Source organism: Balearica regulorum, chromosome 10 (assembly GCF_011004875.1).
Source record: "Balearica regulorum gibbericeps isolate bBalReg1 chromosome 10, bBalReg1.pri, whole genome shotgun sequence".
Classification (NCBI taxonomy): Eukaryota; Metazoa; Chordata; class Aves; order Gruiformes; family Gruidae; genus Balearica; species Balearica regulorum.
The window spans coordinates 16,267,654-16,280,397 of NC_046193.1; the positions used below are offsets into that span (position 1 = coordinate 16,267,654).

A 12,744-nucleotide genomic window follows, 5' to 3' on the forward strand; every position below is an offset into this window, starting at 1 on the left:
GACAAGGTAGCGAGTGGTTCGTGGGGTCTCCGCAACTGGCCATGCACTGGTGCGGTGCAGACCTGCAGTGCCTGCTGAGACAAATATTCCCTCGTGCCCTGGTTTCCCACCACCTCCAGCATAACTGCACCAGGAGCAGCTTGTGGCTTGAAACACCTGGAGCTGCTGTTGGTCTTTGCCTGCTGCCAAGGTAGGCAATGTCCTTCTCCTGCAAAGCCATGGTGGAAGAGGAGGGAGGCTGAAAGGAGTCACCCTTGGGCTGGCCCAACCCATGAGGCACTACCTGGAACTAAATTTGGCTCAGGAGGATGAGGGAGAGGAAGGCTGTCATCTCCCCCATTAGCTCCATCTGGAATGGCATGTGTGCTCCTGATTGTGTGCTGTGCTGATGCTCATACAGTGCCCGAGTCACCACCCTGTATTAGCTTATTCCAGCACATTTCCTTATTACAAAATTAGATCCATTTTGCAAATTGCTGCTAGACTAGTAATTGAATCGAAGGGTGATTTTTTTGTTGGTTTTCTTTTTTTTCTTTTTTTATTTTTTTGCACTGGAGTAAATCAGGAATAAGTCAACAGAATCAAGCCCTTAGTGCTTTCAGCAACATGCTCATTTAAATTGGATGCAAGAGGGTGTCTGTGTTTACATTTGGCTTGCCAAGAATCTCTGTTTCAGAAACTGGCTTACATAATATGTCAAAATTGGTTTACTCATTAGCATTGCAAACTGCGTGAAACAAGCCGCAGATTGATAAACTCGCAGCAATATTTGCATCCAGAGCCGAACGGCACAGGGGGAGGGGAGGTTCATTAGGAAACATTCCATTTCCACAAGAAAAACAAATGGTTTCCAGTTATATACCTCAGACTTCGTTAATTTTCTGTCTTCACAATTTTAAATAAAGATTGAGAGGGAAATGTGGAAATCTCTGTTGGCAAACAGGCAGCCCATCTTAATATTTATTGGGCTGGCAAGTTATTTGCAGCAGCAGCTCCAGGCTGGCCGATGCCCCTCTCCCTAGCCGGGGCTGCAGCCCCTCTGCCAGGCTCCGGCCTGCTCACACGGCTGCTGCTGCCTCGATCAATGTTTTCTCTCCAGCACGGGTGGGCTGGAGGCTCCGATACTGTTAAATGTGGAGCGGGCACAGATGTAGCGGCATGGTGCAAAGGGCCCGTGGTGGTGCTGCCTGCTCCTGCCTTAGCCAGACCGGGGTGAGCGCAGGTGTGACGCAGCCTCGGGCAGAGCTGAGGACCGCGGTGCTGAAAAATCTCCAGCTCAGGTCCTCCGTGGCAGGAGCAATAAAACTTCATTTCTACCACGCAGTGTGGGATATTATAGGCATCTATAAAACTGGATGCATACAGGCAAATGTGAACAGGGCTCCTGGGGTAATAAGAGCAAGTGTGCTAAGAGTAAAGCAACACAGGAATGAGAGGGTCTGAGTGTAACCAGTGCTGCTGGGGTCCCGCTACGTGGGCTTTAGGTACCCTGCAGTGGGCTGGGGGCTGTGGGAAGGGAGAGCAAAGCGTGGTGGGGACCCAGAAGAGCAGCCCCATCTCATGCTGTCCTGGTGCAGATGCCTCCTGTGGCTGCTGCGGTACCTGGGGAGGAGAAGTCTCTGCCCAGGCTGCAGACCTTGCCGTTACTGGTGTCGCTGCACCCCTTTTAGCTACATTGGCTGTGAGCAGGTGGGGATTAAATCTCTCCAGGCCCTTGAGCGATGTGGTAAAGCTGGTGGAAATCTGCTGGATGTGTACAGCTTTTCAGTAGTATCTAAAGGAGTTTGGGGCTTAAATCCTATGAAGCTTTTCAGTCTGCTTTGAAACTACCAACTCAAAAATCAAAAGCGGAAAGCTGTGAACAGCACAGAGAGACATGGCATAACAGCACTGGCCTTGGCAGCAGCTGTTTTTATGCTTGATGATGCCGAGTGCCCCGTCCAGTATTTCAGATGAATTTTTGCAAAGGAATCTTATAAAGCTGAAGAAAGCTCCAGCTTGCAGTGCCGCGGGGTCTGCCACAGCCCAAGTGTTTTGCCTTGTCAGCAAAGACCAACACATCTGCTTTCAGCAATGTTAGACCCGATCCACAGAATTCATGGCGTGTCTCTGGTTCAGACAAAAAGCAGGCTTTGATATCCTTATGCTGTGGAGTCCGTGTTGCAGTGTTGTTTGAAGGAGCTGTGCAACAGGACAGGTCATCGCCTGCTGCAACCCATCATGCTCTGGCTAAAACAGAATGCTGCACCCCTGTGTCCGACGCAGGTGCCCAAGTGGGCACATTTTGGGTGGCTGAGACACAGCTGCTCCCAAGGGTGCCTCTGCAAAACTATTTTAGTGGATGTTTTTCAAAGTTTTCAAAAGACTTTAGTGACTTTAAGTAACAGCAGTTGTGTAGCTGTGGGAAGGGAAAAAAAAATTATCTCACTGGAAAATGAAAATGAGAGGTGTTTGCATTTCACTTACTGTCACACCTTGCAGCAAGAGGCTGGTCACCATGAGATACATTGAGTTTCAGTGCCAGCTGGAGAGCTGCATGCAATGAAAAAGGCCATGAGCAATGAGATATCTCAGCTGAGGAGCTCAGGCAGGCTGAGCATCATCCTGACGTCCTCTGCCAATGTGTGGGAGCAACCCACGTGGAGAAGAGCTCTCCCAGGGGTGTGGGAGAGCCAGCATTGCCCCTTGTGCTGATCCAGTGGGCGGTAAGTTTTGTGTGGTCCTCAGTTGCCTTTGCCCATTGCTGGGTTTTAGTTCGTATTCCTCTTCAGGTCTGTCTTATCCCTACAAAACGTCCTCCATGCCTTGTCTGGGCTGCTCTGTCTTTTCCAGAGATGGCAAGGAAGAAGAAGCGCGTGTGAGCCCTGTTCTCGGGGAGGAAGGCGCTGGCTAATGCCGACCAGGCGAATGCTGAGACATTGCTGTAGCCTGTGTGGTGTGAGCATGGCTGCAGAGCGCAGTTCCTGCGTGGATAAGGCATCAAAGGGCTGGTTGCGGTGCAGTGGGAGGCAAATGCTGCCCAGCTCTGCAGACCAGAGGCGACGAGTTGTTTGTTTAATCTTTGTGGCTGGGACTGGGGTGGGTAGCGTGAATAGTAGCAGGCAGATGCTTCTGTGTACGTTAAAATGCACGGAGCAGCAGAGCAGTGCTTCAGCCTGGAGAACTCTGTCAGCACCACGATGTCTCCTCATTACAGCATCAGCCAGCATCAGGCTGTATCTGTTGGAATCGCGGGGCCACATCGTCAGCAGTGACATCTGTCAGCGTGGCAATGCGGTTCCTGCTCGTGGGAAAGGGGCCTGGAGGTTCAGTGCTCATAAAGGAGGTTCAGTGCTCATTGTTGGAGTCTTCTCTGTGCCTGGATTGTGCGAGAAGTGCAAGCCCCAAAAGGATAAATTGAATTATCAGATGAATTCAGTCTCCTTGGTTTTGTCTTCAGGATTTTACCTATGAATTCCAGCTCTCCTTGCACAATGTAAATCCCAAGCCACCAGGGATAAGCAACTGTGCTCCAATTTTGCTGTGTACAGAACTGTTGTCACCCAGCAGGTGTTTCTGTATACCGGCATGTAACTTCTGTCTCCAAATAAAAGAGAAAGTTCACCTTATGTCTCATCCGTTGTCACATGTATTTGAATATATTTGATGCGGTGTGTAGAAAAGAGAGCAAAACAGCGATAAACCCGGGGCTGATAAATAAATAGTGTAGAGCGTGATTCACAGTCTCAGTTACATCACTGGGGCGATGGGCTGGTGATGGCAGAGGCTCGGGGGGTAAGCACAGATCCATTTTGTGCTCTGAATGTGCCAAAGTCCTGACCGCAGAGCGGAGACGTGGGACCAGCCTGAAGCCCCTCTCGTGAGGAAGTTTGCGGTGACAGGGCGTGGGGTTTGTGTCTTTGTACAGCTGCTGGGGGGGGAACAAACGTGGCATCTTTCCAGAGAAATGGCATGCCTTTGCCAGCAGTGTGTCCCGTTCGCAAGCAGGTGCCTGTACGTTGGAGGCAACGAGCTTACCTCCTGGTACCTTCTCCTCCTGCCAACACACACGGGAGCACAGCAGAGGTTTTGTTTGGGTGGGTTAGTAGCACTGAAATGTTCCCTTTTGGCACAAGGGTACCCATGGGTTTCCTGTAGGTTTTCTCTGATACACAAAAAGGAGCAGAAGCTCAAGTTCCAGAAGATGCTTTGGAGGTCTGCGAGCACAGGAGGAGCTCGGTGCATGTTAAATTATGGGGGACCTGAGAGGTGTTTTCTCCTTCCTGGATGGGCTCCTTGCTGCAGCTGTGGGGCAGATTTCTGAGATGCACTGAAAGGCATCTGAAAATATAACAAGAGTCCAAAAAGCCCCCAAACCCAGTGACAAAGACATGCTTCTCCGTTGACACTCTATAAGTGCCAGAGGTCTGGAGGCTTTTTAAGCTTAGTACGACTTTAGCCTAGAATTGTGAACTGTTTCTTTCCTATAGAGCACGCAGAAGGAATAAAGCAATGTTGCATTAGCGATGGGGAGGAAGGGGCTGCATCTCCCAGCCTGCTGTGGTGGTACCTGCACCACAACAAAGCAATCAGCCTCTCACCAAGGGGAAAGTATTCGCTTTCTCTACTCAGGCTGTGTGTAGTCATTGTCTAATAATATGAGCATTTTGCCATCCCTCTGCAAATAAGGCTGAGGCTGCTGCCTGATTGGTATATCATCTCACTTTCTCTCGGCATTGATTTTCTTGCTCTCCTTATTTGCTTCATAAAAAGCGAGGCAAGGAGCTGGTGCTCGCTTGCTCCCTCTCCCTCCCTCCCTTTCTCCCTCCCTCTCTCTCTCTACTGTGAGCAGCTTTTGGGAGCCTTTATTTTTAGTATGAGACAAACCTTGCTTTATTTCAGGAGACGCAAGTTGGATTATAAATCCTTTTGTAAATGTGTATGGTGATATTTGCTCCGGTAAGTTATATGCATCTCTATTTACTTGTGTAAATGTACTGTTTGGGGGAGAAGTGGGGTTTTGCAGGAATCGTGAAGCCCACAAAATTGTTTTTAGGTTTGGTTTCTTTGTACTCTCATGCTGAGCCCAACTGTTCCATGGTTTTTAGATTTTCAGTTTGTATTTTGCTTTGCAGAGGGGGTGCCTGCTTTGAAAACTTGTTTTGCACTTCATTTTACAGCAGAAACGTGGAGAGTGAGGCTTAAAGGGAAGAGGAATTCTGATTTATTATGTTTCTTCTGGCATTTTAAATCAAAGATGCCTCAAAAATAATGCAGCAATATTTGATATAAAAAATCAGTAAGAGCTATTTAATATTGATCAAGCTGAAGTATGGATATCTGACTGCATATTACCTTAGAAAGATCAATCTAAAGCATGGCAGATTGGCAGCAACACACTCCTCATCAAAATGTATTAATGAAATAAAGAAAATCTTTAAAGTAGTTAAGAAAATAGCTTCTTTTTCTTTTTTTTTTTTCCCCCCAAGTGTAACATCATTAATACAGGTCAATAGACTGTTGCTCTGACTTTCTGCTCCCTGCCTCTGCTTTGTACAGCTGAGTAGCCTCATTCCTCAGCGCTCTCGGCTAACTTGGAGACCTCTTTGTTACCTGTAAATAACAGCGAGGTGCAGTTATTTATCTCTCCCCATCATAGCTCCTGGTGTGCTTTCCAGGCAGTACAAGACAGTGATTGTAATAGTACGGCTGAGGAAAACAAGATGTATAGCTGTAATACTTTCAGACTACATAATAAATACTTGAAATTGCAGCACTATATTAATTTATTTATTGGCAGTTTGATTCTTTCATACTTGAATCGTATCCATGGGAGTTGATCGCTTTTGTGTTTCAGAAGTCTTTAAAAACTCCAGCTGTAGCACAAGCTGGAGCTGCTGTGAGAACACGCTTGAGTACATACCTGCTCAGGAAATCAGTGTATTAGACCCAGAATAATCTGCCTACTCTCATGATACCAGGGTATGCTAATAGACATATGAAGTGTACTTTAATAAGATGTTAGAAGACTGTAACTGGGTTTATTAAACCCACAGGAGAAGGTAAGGATGTTGTGTATGGCAGTTGAAGCTAAACTCTTCCAGAGAGAAATTTCAGATTAGCAATAACTGCTTAGTCATTTGGACCAGTTTAATTGTTCAATTTTGTTATTCAAAACGGAATGGTTGTACTTGCCTGAAGAGCAGCTGATGGGGATATTTAGCAGCATGCCCCCCCGCCACGAGCTCTGAGCTCTGCTGGGGTCTGTCTGCCCAAGCCCTGGCTGGGCAGGAGCCGGGGCCGGTGCGCAGCATCCCACAGCCAGGGTGCAGGGCGTCATACAGGCGCTCGCTTCCTGAAATTGTAGTTAACAGGCACTCGATTCAGTGGCTTTTTGGTTTTTGCGTGATTGCTGTTTCATAAGGACACTATATATATATATACCAGCTGCGTAACTTGAATGTATGTGCTCAGCCCAGTGTTAGAAAACACAGTACCTAAAATGTGTTATGTACCACAGTGTCAGAGAACAAGGTATGTAACACTAATTGTCTTTTTCATAGTCATTTAACTCCTCAGGTGTGGAGGGCATGGGTGTCTGAGCAGTGCACATCTCTCACACTTTCTAAGCATAATCCTGCTTGCCTGAGGACAGCGTTAAGCATTTCTAACTTTGCTGCGCCTTGGTATCTGGCTCAGTGCGGTGTCCTCCAGGTGAGCAGAAGGACGATGGTCAAAGAGCACATCTGAGTGACCCTGGAGGGGAAGGGGCTGGGTACCGTGAACCGAGGAGCACGATTCCCACTTTCTATTGCGCAAAACTGAAGGCCTGGGTTTTTTGTGCCACATAACTCATCATAGCAGGGGTGCCAGACTGGCCTGCAAGCTGGGCTGTGGTTTATTAAGGAAGCCAGTTGAGCTCATCTTAATAGCTTTGAAGCAGGAACAATGGCCAGGGCTGGTTGGTTTGACTGCAGGCAGGGGGAGGTCTCACCCCTGTCCCCAAAGGCAGGTCGCCAGCGGCCAAGGGAATGTAAGGTACAAAGTGAATAATGTGGTTAAGTCCATCACTGCAAGACTCTCCCTTGGCAGAGGAGCTTGTGGCTAAATAGAAGTGATCCCTTCAGCCCTACGTGCCATCTCTACAGGATACGGCTGAGACAAACTCAGGGGGGATGGGAGAGCTTGCCCTGCTCCTCATGTACATACAGAAGTCTTCAGTGTTCATGGTTTTCCATCTGTTTCCTTTTGCCCGTCCTAGTGTTGCAATGCGTGGTGGTACTTCTTCATCTCCTGCTACTTGGCGGTAGCAGGTCCGGGGACAGCTTCTCCCCAGTTCAGTAGCCCCAACCACCACTTGTCTCCTGGACCATGGAGCAGCCTCCATCACCTCCCCAGGAGCATGACATCCTCTCTGCAAGATGACCTCAGGCTGATGTGCATACCAGGGCTTGGTGCAGCTGCAGGTACAGGTTCACAGCACGGTGCTTCACAAGCTCCAGGGCAGAAAACGTGAGATTTGTGCCAGTGGGATGGAGGAGTCGCTGTCCCTTTTTAGCAGGTGCACCGGGTTTGAAGGGAGTTTGAGGCATTATTTTAGGGGTGCCTGGTTCTGGGGGAGCTTCTTTTCCTTTGAGACTTGTCTCCTTGGCTGCTCCTCTAGCAGCTCAAACAGTTCCTAGAGAAATTCCTTAAATTCTTAAAAAATTGATTTCTTAAATATCTGGCTCCTCCTGAATGCCCGATACTCTTTTTTTAGCCAAGTCCTTGGAAGACTTAATGAGTACTTTCCTCACCTCTGTTAATCCTGTTCAGATCAATAGGCACTCTACAGGGGGAAAGGTATTCGTGTTGATATTGGATAGCAGCCGCCTGTCACTGCTGGTGATGGCAGGTGGTTTTTTATTCTTCATGTCACTCTTGATTAGGAGTTCCTGTACAATTATATGACCATTTTTTCCAGGAATATTTCCCTGTACATAGGATGGCAGATGGCAACTTGACCTAGAGTTTGGTCTTTCCTAAATTTTGCCTTTGGGCTCTCTTTCCCGCAGCAAGCTGAGCACAAGTAATTTCAAATAGTAGCATGGTACACCCTCGTAAATACAACACATTCGTGTGCGGTGGGCTGGGGGCTCAGCCCAGCTAGTTCTGAGCAGAACTGGGGTCCCTGCGTCCCTGCCTGAGCTCTGCCTGCACGGGTAGCACCGTGGGATGCAGGCACGTGGGAGGGCGTGAGGAGAGCCGTGGACTGGGGACAGGCGAGAGCCACGTCCCTGTTCAGCCCATCCTTCGTCTAGAGCCGGCGTGGGCAGCCTGATGTAAGATGAGGAGATGAAGCTGCTGCCTGCCAGCACAGCACACGTGTGTCCGTACGCGGGATGTAGGGTTGCTAGAGAGCCCAGGCAAGCCCGAAGGAGAGATTTAGCTCCTCGCCAGGGCGTGCAGTGGCATAGTGCCAGCCCTGAAGAAGTTGGAAGGGACCCATCGGTGTGTCTAGGCTGCAGGCGAGGTTGGGGCTGAGGACACACACTCCTGCCCAGGCTTGCAGGGTCAGCGGGAGCAGAACTGTGGAGCGCTTTCTCAGTTTTTATCTAATTCAGTGTCCAGTGCAGATGGAGGGTCTGACTGCCTGTCCTCAGTTTGCAAATGAGATTGTTGCCCTTCACTCAAAGGGCTACTCGGAGCCCTTGAACCTGCAGTGAAACTCCTTGGTAAGTGAGCTCTGGGGCCAGAGACATGACAATACTGTGAAACTCTTCAGCCTTCCTCCCCTGTCATGTACTACCTCTTATTCTGGAGAAAAAAAAGAAAAAAAAAAAAAAGAACAAGAAAAAGAAAAAAAGAAAAGAAAATGAGAAAGATGTGCTGCGCCCTTCTGTAAGAGACAGGGGAAGAGACAGGTGATCGGCAGGAGTGTATATCTGCAGTGCTGCACCTTTCCTCTCCTCTCCAAACCGCCGGGTGCCAGGGCTGTCCGTCCGTCTGTCCGTGCCGTGTGCAGGCTGGTGGAAGGGCTCTGCCCCACCTGAATGGCTGCGCAGCGGCTCATCTGTCACTAAACTTCTTCGGCGCTGTGGCAAAGCAAATATGCTGCAGCAGGCTGGAAAGCTGTAAACATATGGGCACTAACAACAGATTAACTGAGTGATTTAGTCTAAGGGCTCGGTAGATTACCATAAAATGTGTCTTAATTAGAAAAGCAATCAAACTTGCACAGAGTCAATGAGGATGAAACATCCCTGTTGGCAACAGCAAGCGCTCTGTCCCCCATGCCAGGGGATGGGGATAGTGATGGATATATCTCGTGCCCATTTTGGGGGGTTTGCTGTGATTTGCCCAATCCAGCTACGGGTGGAGGCTCCCCTGATGCTGAATTATTTGGTTTTGGACCCATGAGACAATCCCACGAGCTGCTCAGAATGACTGATGGTGAACTCGGACTCCTTTAACAGCATTAACAAACCAGAAACCACTGAAGGTGAAAAGAACAGAGCATTTGCACATTTTCTTTAAAACTGTGTGCAATTACCCAAAGATGTATTTGAGTGTTTGCCATGTATAGCACAGCTAGTCCCAGATAAAGGATTGGGGCTTCTAAGTGCTATCATAACACAAATAATTAATAAGTCTATCTCCCTCGCTGTGTCCTCGTCTTTTTAGTGAGCATGGCCATAATTAGCTTTCACCTGATTCTGAATTTATAGCATGTTCAATTGCTTTTTTCATTCTGCTTGTGTTTTCTTCACTTCCTTATTTTATTGGCCCCGGTTTTATTCCATAGACCTGAATCTACAGATAAAAAAAGCTAGATAATCATCTCCAGCACTGCAAGTATAAAGATTGCAACAGCGAAAAACATATTGATGCATTATCGGTTTTGTATGAGGGCATGCTTTTTTCTGGGGTCTGGGAGGATTTGAAGTACCTTGGGAAGTGGCACAGAAGATGTACAGCAGCTGCTAGCAGTTGAGAGAAAGGAAAGGACGCTTGGTTATTTCAGAATTAAGTATTTTGAACTACGAAGGAAATAAATAGAGAACATTCAGGCAAGATCTTTGCCAAGTTGTTCTGCTTTTTTTTTTTGTTGTTGTTATCTTTTTTGTGTTTAGAAGCAGGTATGGCTGCAGATTTCAGGGAATGTGAATGAAAGGGCATGAAAAGAGTAAGACATAGGCAAGAGATGTGGAGGAGCACAGTAAGGGGGAGGATGTAGAGGAAACATGACAGCTTAAGCTGTCCAGATGAAGTGTGTCAAGAACTAGTGAGATAAGGAATATTTTATTTAATTTCAATTTAAGGACACTGTCATTAGCATTTCATAAAAATGTTTGTGTTTAGGTGTTGCTTTTTATGACTACGTGTAGAGAAGGAGGGCAATGCAATCTCTGGGGACAGAGGAGTGGTGGAAAGGAAGAGGAAAGGGAGGTTTTAATTTAAAAATGGTTCTTGCTCAAAATGTTCCCTGTGAATTCCCAGAGCTCAGCAAAGCAAACGTTCATTTATAGCCCATCATTTTAATTATTAGAAAAGAAATTATTTTTACCATGTGGGCTGATAGTTAGCCAGAAGCAAATTCTTCTTCCAGCCTTTTGCACGGAGGCGGGTGCTGAGGTCGGAGCAAGCTCCAGTGGAATTTTCCATCCAAAACTGGTTTGAGATGAGCCAACAGATCCCACGTTTGGGTCCCACCTGCATGGGATGCCAGACAGAGCTCTGGTACAGAGGGCTCGAGCCATTCTCCGCTGTAAAAGGTGCCATGACGAGGCTCGGTCTGGAGCAAGAAGAGGACATCTGTGATGGTCAGATTAATGACAGACACCTCTAATGGGCCTCAGTGGCCAGGGCTGGCTGGTTCCTGGAGGGCTTTGTAGCCACACTGCCTAGAAAACCAGCCATTCTTTTCCAAAAGCAGAGCCTTGGTTCTCAGTGGTCCTGCTTGTATGGACATTGTAGAACAGAAAAAAACGGGAAAAAATGGCCAAACATCATCTGAAAGAGTGCTGCTGGGTGTGTAAGAAGGGTTTGGAGGTCTCATTGCATAGCAATTTGAAAGCACTCTCAAATCCTCACAGGGAAAAGCTGTTGTGCCAGATTATTAATCCCAAGGGTTTTCTGGATTCCTTCCCAAGCAAAATAATTTTCACCTATTTCCTTAAATCTGCTTGAGAAAGAAGACAGAGGCAAATGCAGGCAGGCATGCCTGTGGGGCAGGCGGGTGGACAGGCAGCAGATGACACCAAATAGTAGCACACAGCAGCACGGGGAGCTGAGAGGAAGCTACTAATGGCCTCTGATGAGCATGGACGAGATAATAATGAGGTTAATGCCCTTTCATTCACCCAGAAACATCTTAGAGAACGCATAATCCCTGCTAGTCAATCGGCAATCATTAGGTCATAAATAATACAGCGTGATTGAAGGACAGGAGCCTTTCCTGTAATAACCAGTTTCAGTCGGTGCTGACCAGGGAGGGTTTTGTTGCAGCCCCCATGCCGTGCCGCGCTGCGGGGACCGAGCTGTCGGAGCATTTTCTGGTCAGATGAGCGCTCTCACCTCTCGTTTCTGCTGTGTGCATCTGTCATCAGAGCAGGAAAATGCTCCACCAGAGCCCAGGTCCACCAGGTAGTGCTGGGAAAGAGGAGCTGAAGCTAATGGGAAGAACAAAGACCAAATTAGATAAGGAAGTGATTACAGCAGCCATCAGATAGTGCTGCCAGGGCCCTCAACCTTCCTGGTGGTGCCTGGTGCTGATGCTGGGAGAGCTGGGGATGGGGTTGGGCTCCCCAGCTGGGAGAGATGACTTATCCCAGCCCCAGCCTGGGGCAGTCAGTATGTGCACCATGTACATACTGCATTTGCAAGCTGGGTTTGCAGTCTCCTGCCATCCAGCACTGCAGCAGAGGAGATATGGTGTAGTCTTGACTGTTGTTGAGCCCCTAAGGCTGTATCAACCATCAAGGTTTTAGTGACATTAAGTTTAGGGGCACTTTCCCTTCGCAGAGTGCTTCCCATGTGTGGATGTCACTCAGCTGTAATGTAAATCCCTGTGTTTATTAGAGGGAGTAAATCCTACTTAATAACTTAGGGCACGCTCTGTGTGCATTTATGTTATATTGTGGGCCAGTTTAAACCCAGATGCTTTTAAACCCACCAAGCAAGCAAGGAAACGAGCAGCCATCCAACCTTTTTTATTTTATAATTAAATGTTTACACTTGTTACACAATAAATCCCATATAATCACCCTGTACAAAACCTGTGTTTTCAATAGGGAGCAGGAACAGAATTACATTTATGCATGAACCTGAGTGTTTGCTGGGTTGCTGAACTTTACCTGTTAATAAAATAAGAATTAATATGACCTGTTAGAAAACCTCTCCTTTAGCTGACCATGGATTTCCTTGGGTTTTTGCCTATGGTGGTCACACGTGGTTGATGCCAAAGCACCTCATGAGACGATGTGGGCACGTGGGGGGACAGCTGGCATGGACAAGAGGAAGGGGACACAGCCCAGGGGTGGCTGCTCTCTTGAGCTGGCACCTCCGATGCTCTGGGCACTGTCGCAATGTAGAACCTGATAGAGACATCACGGTTGTCTTTTTTTGCTAGCAGTCTAGGACTGGAAAAGCTTTCAGGCCCAAAAAGTAGCGCATGTCTCTGCTGAAGTGATATATGTCACAACATGAGTTATTCAGGGATCATATATGTACAAATCTAAACAAATCTGTCCAACTTGTGCTCCCACGTCCTTAAAAGAAGAGGGT

The 12,744-nt window shown here is 47.7% G+C and overlaps 1 protein-coding gene across 2 annotated transcripts in view; it reads left to right on the forward strand.

The window, feature by feature from the left end:
• Window positions 1-12,744, forward strand: part of SYNPR (synaptoporin) — a 110,877-nt gene that overhangs the window by 59,374 nt on the left and 38,759 nt on the right. The window contains exon 1 of one of the 2 annotated variants that reach the window (XM_075762336.1): window positions 4,610-4,938. The exons of the other annotated variant lie outside the window; for it this stretch is intronic. Coding sequence (XP_075618451.1) covers window positions 4,915-4,938 — 24 coding nt within the window. The 5' untranslated portion in view covers window positions 4,610-4,914. Of the gene's footprint in view, window positions 1-4,609; window positions 4,939-12,744 lie in introns of those variants that run through there. 2 annotated transcript variants of the gene reach the window in all.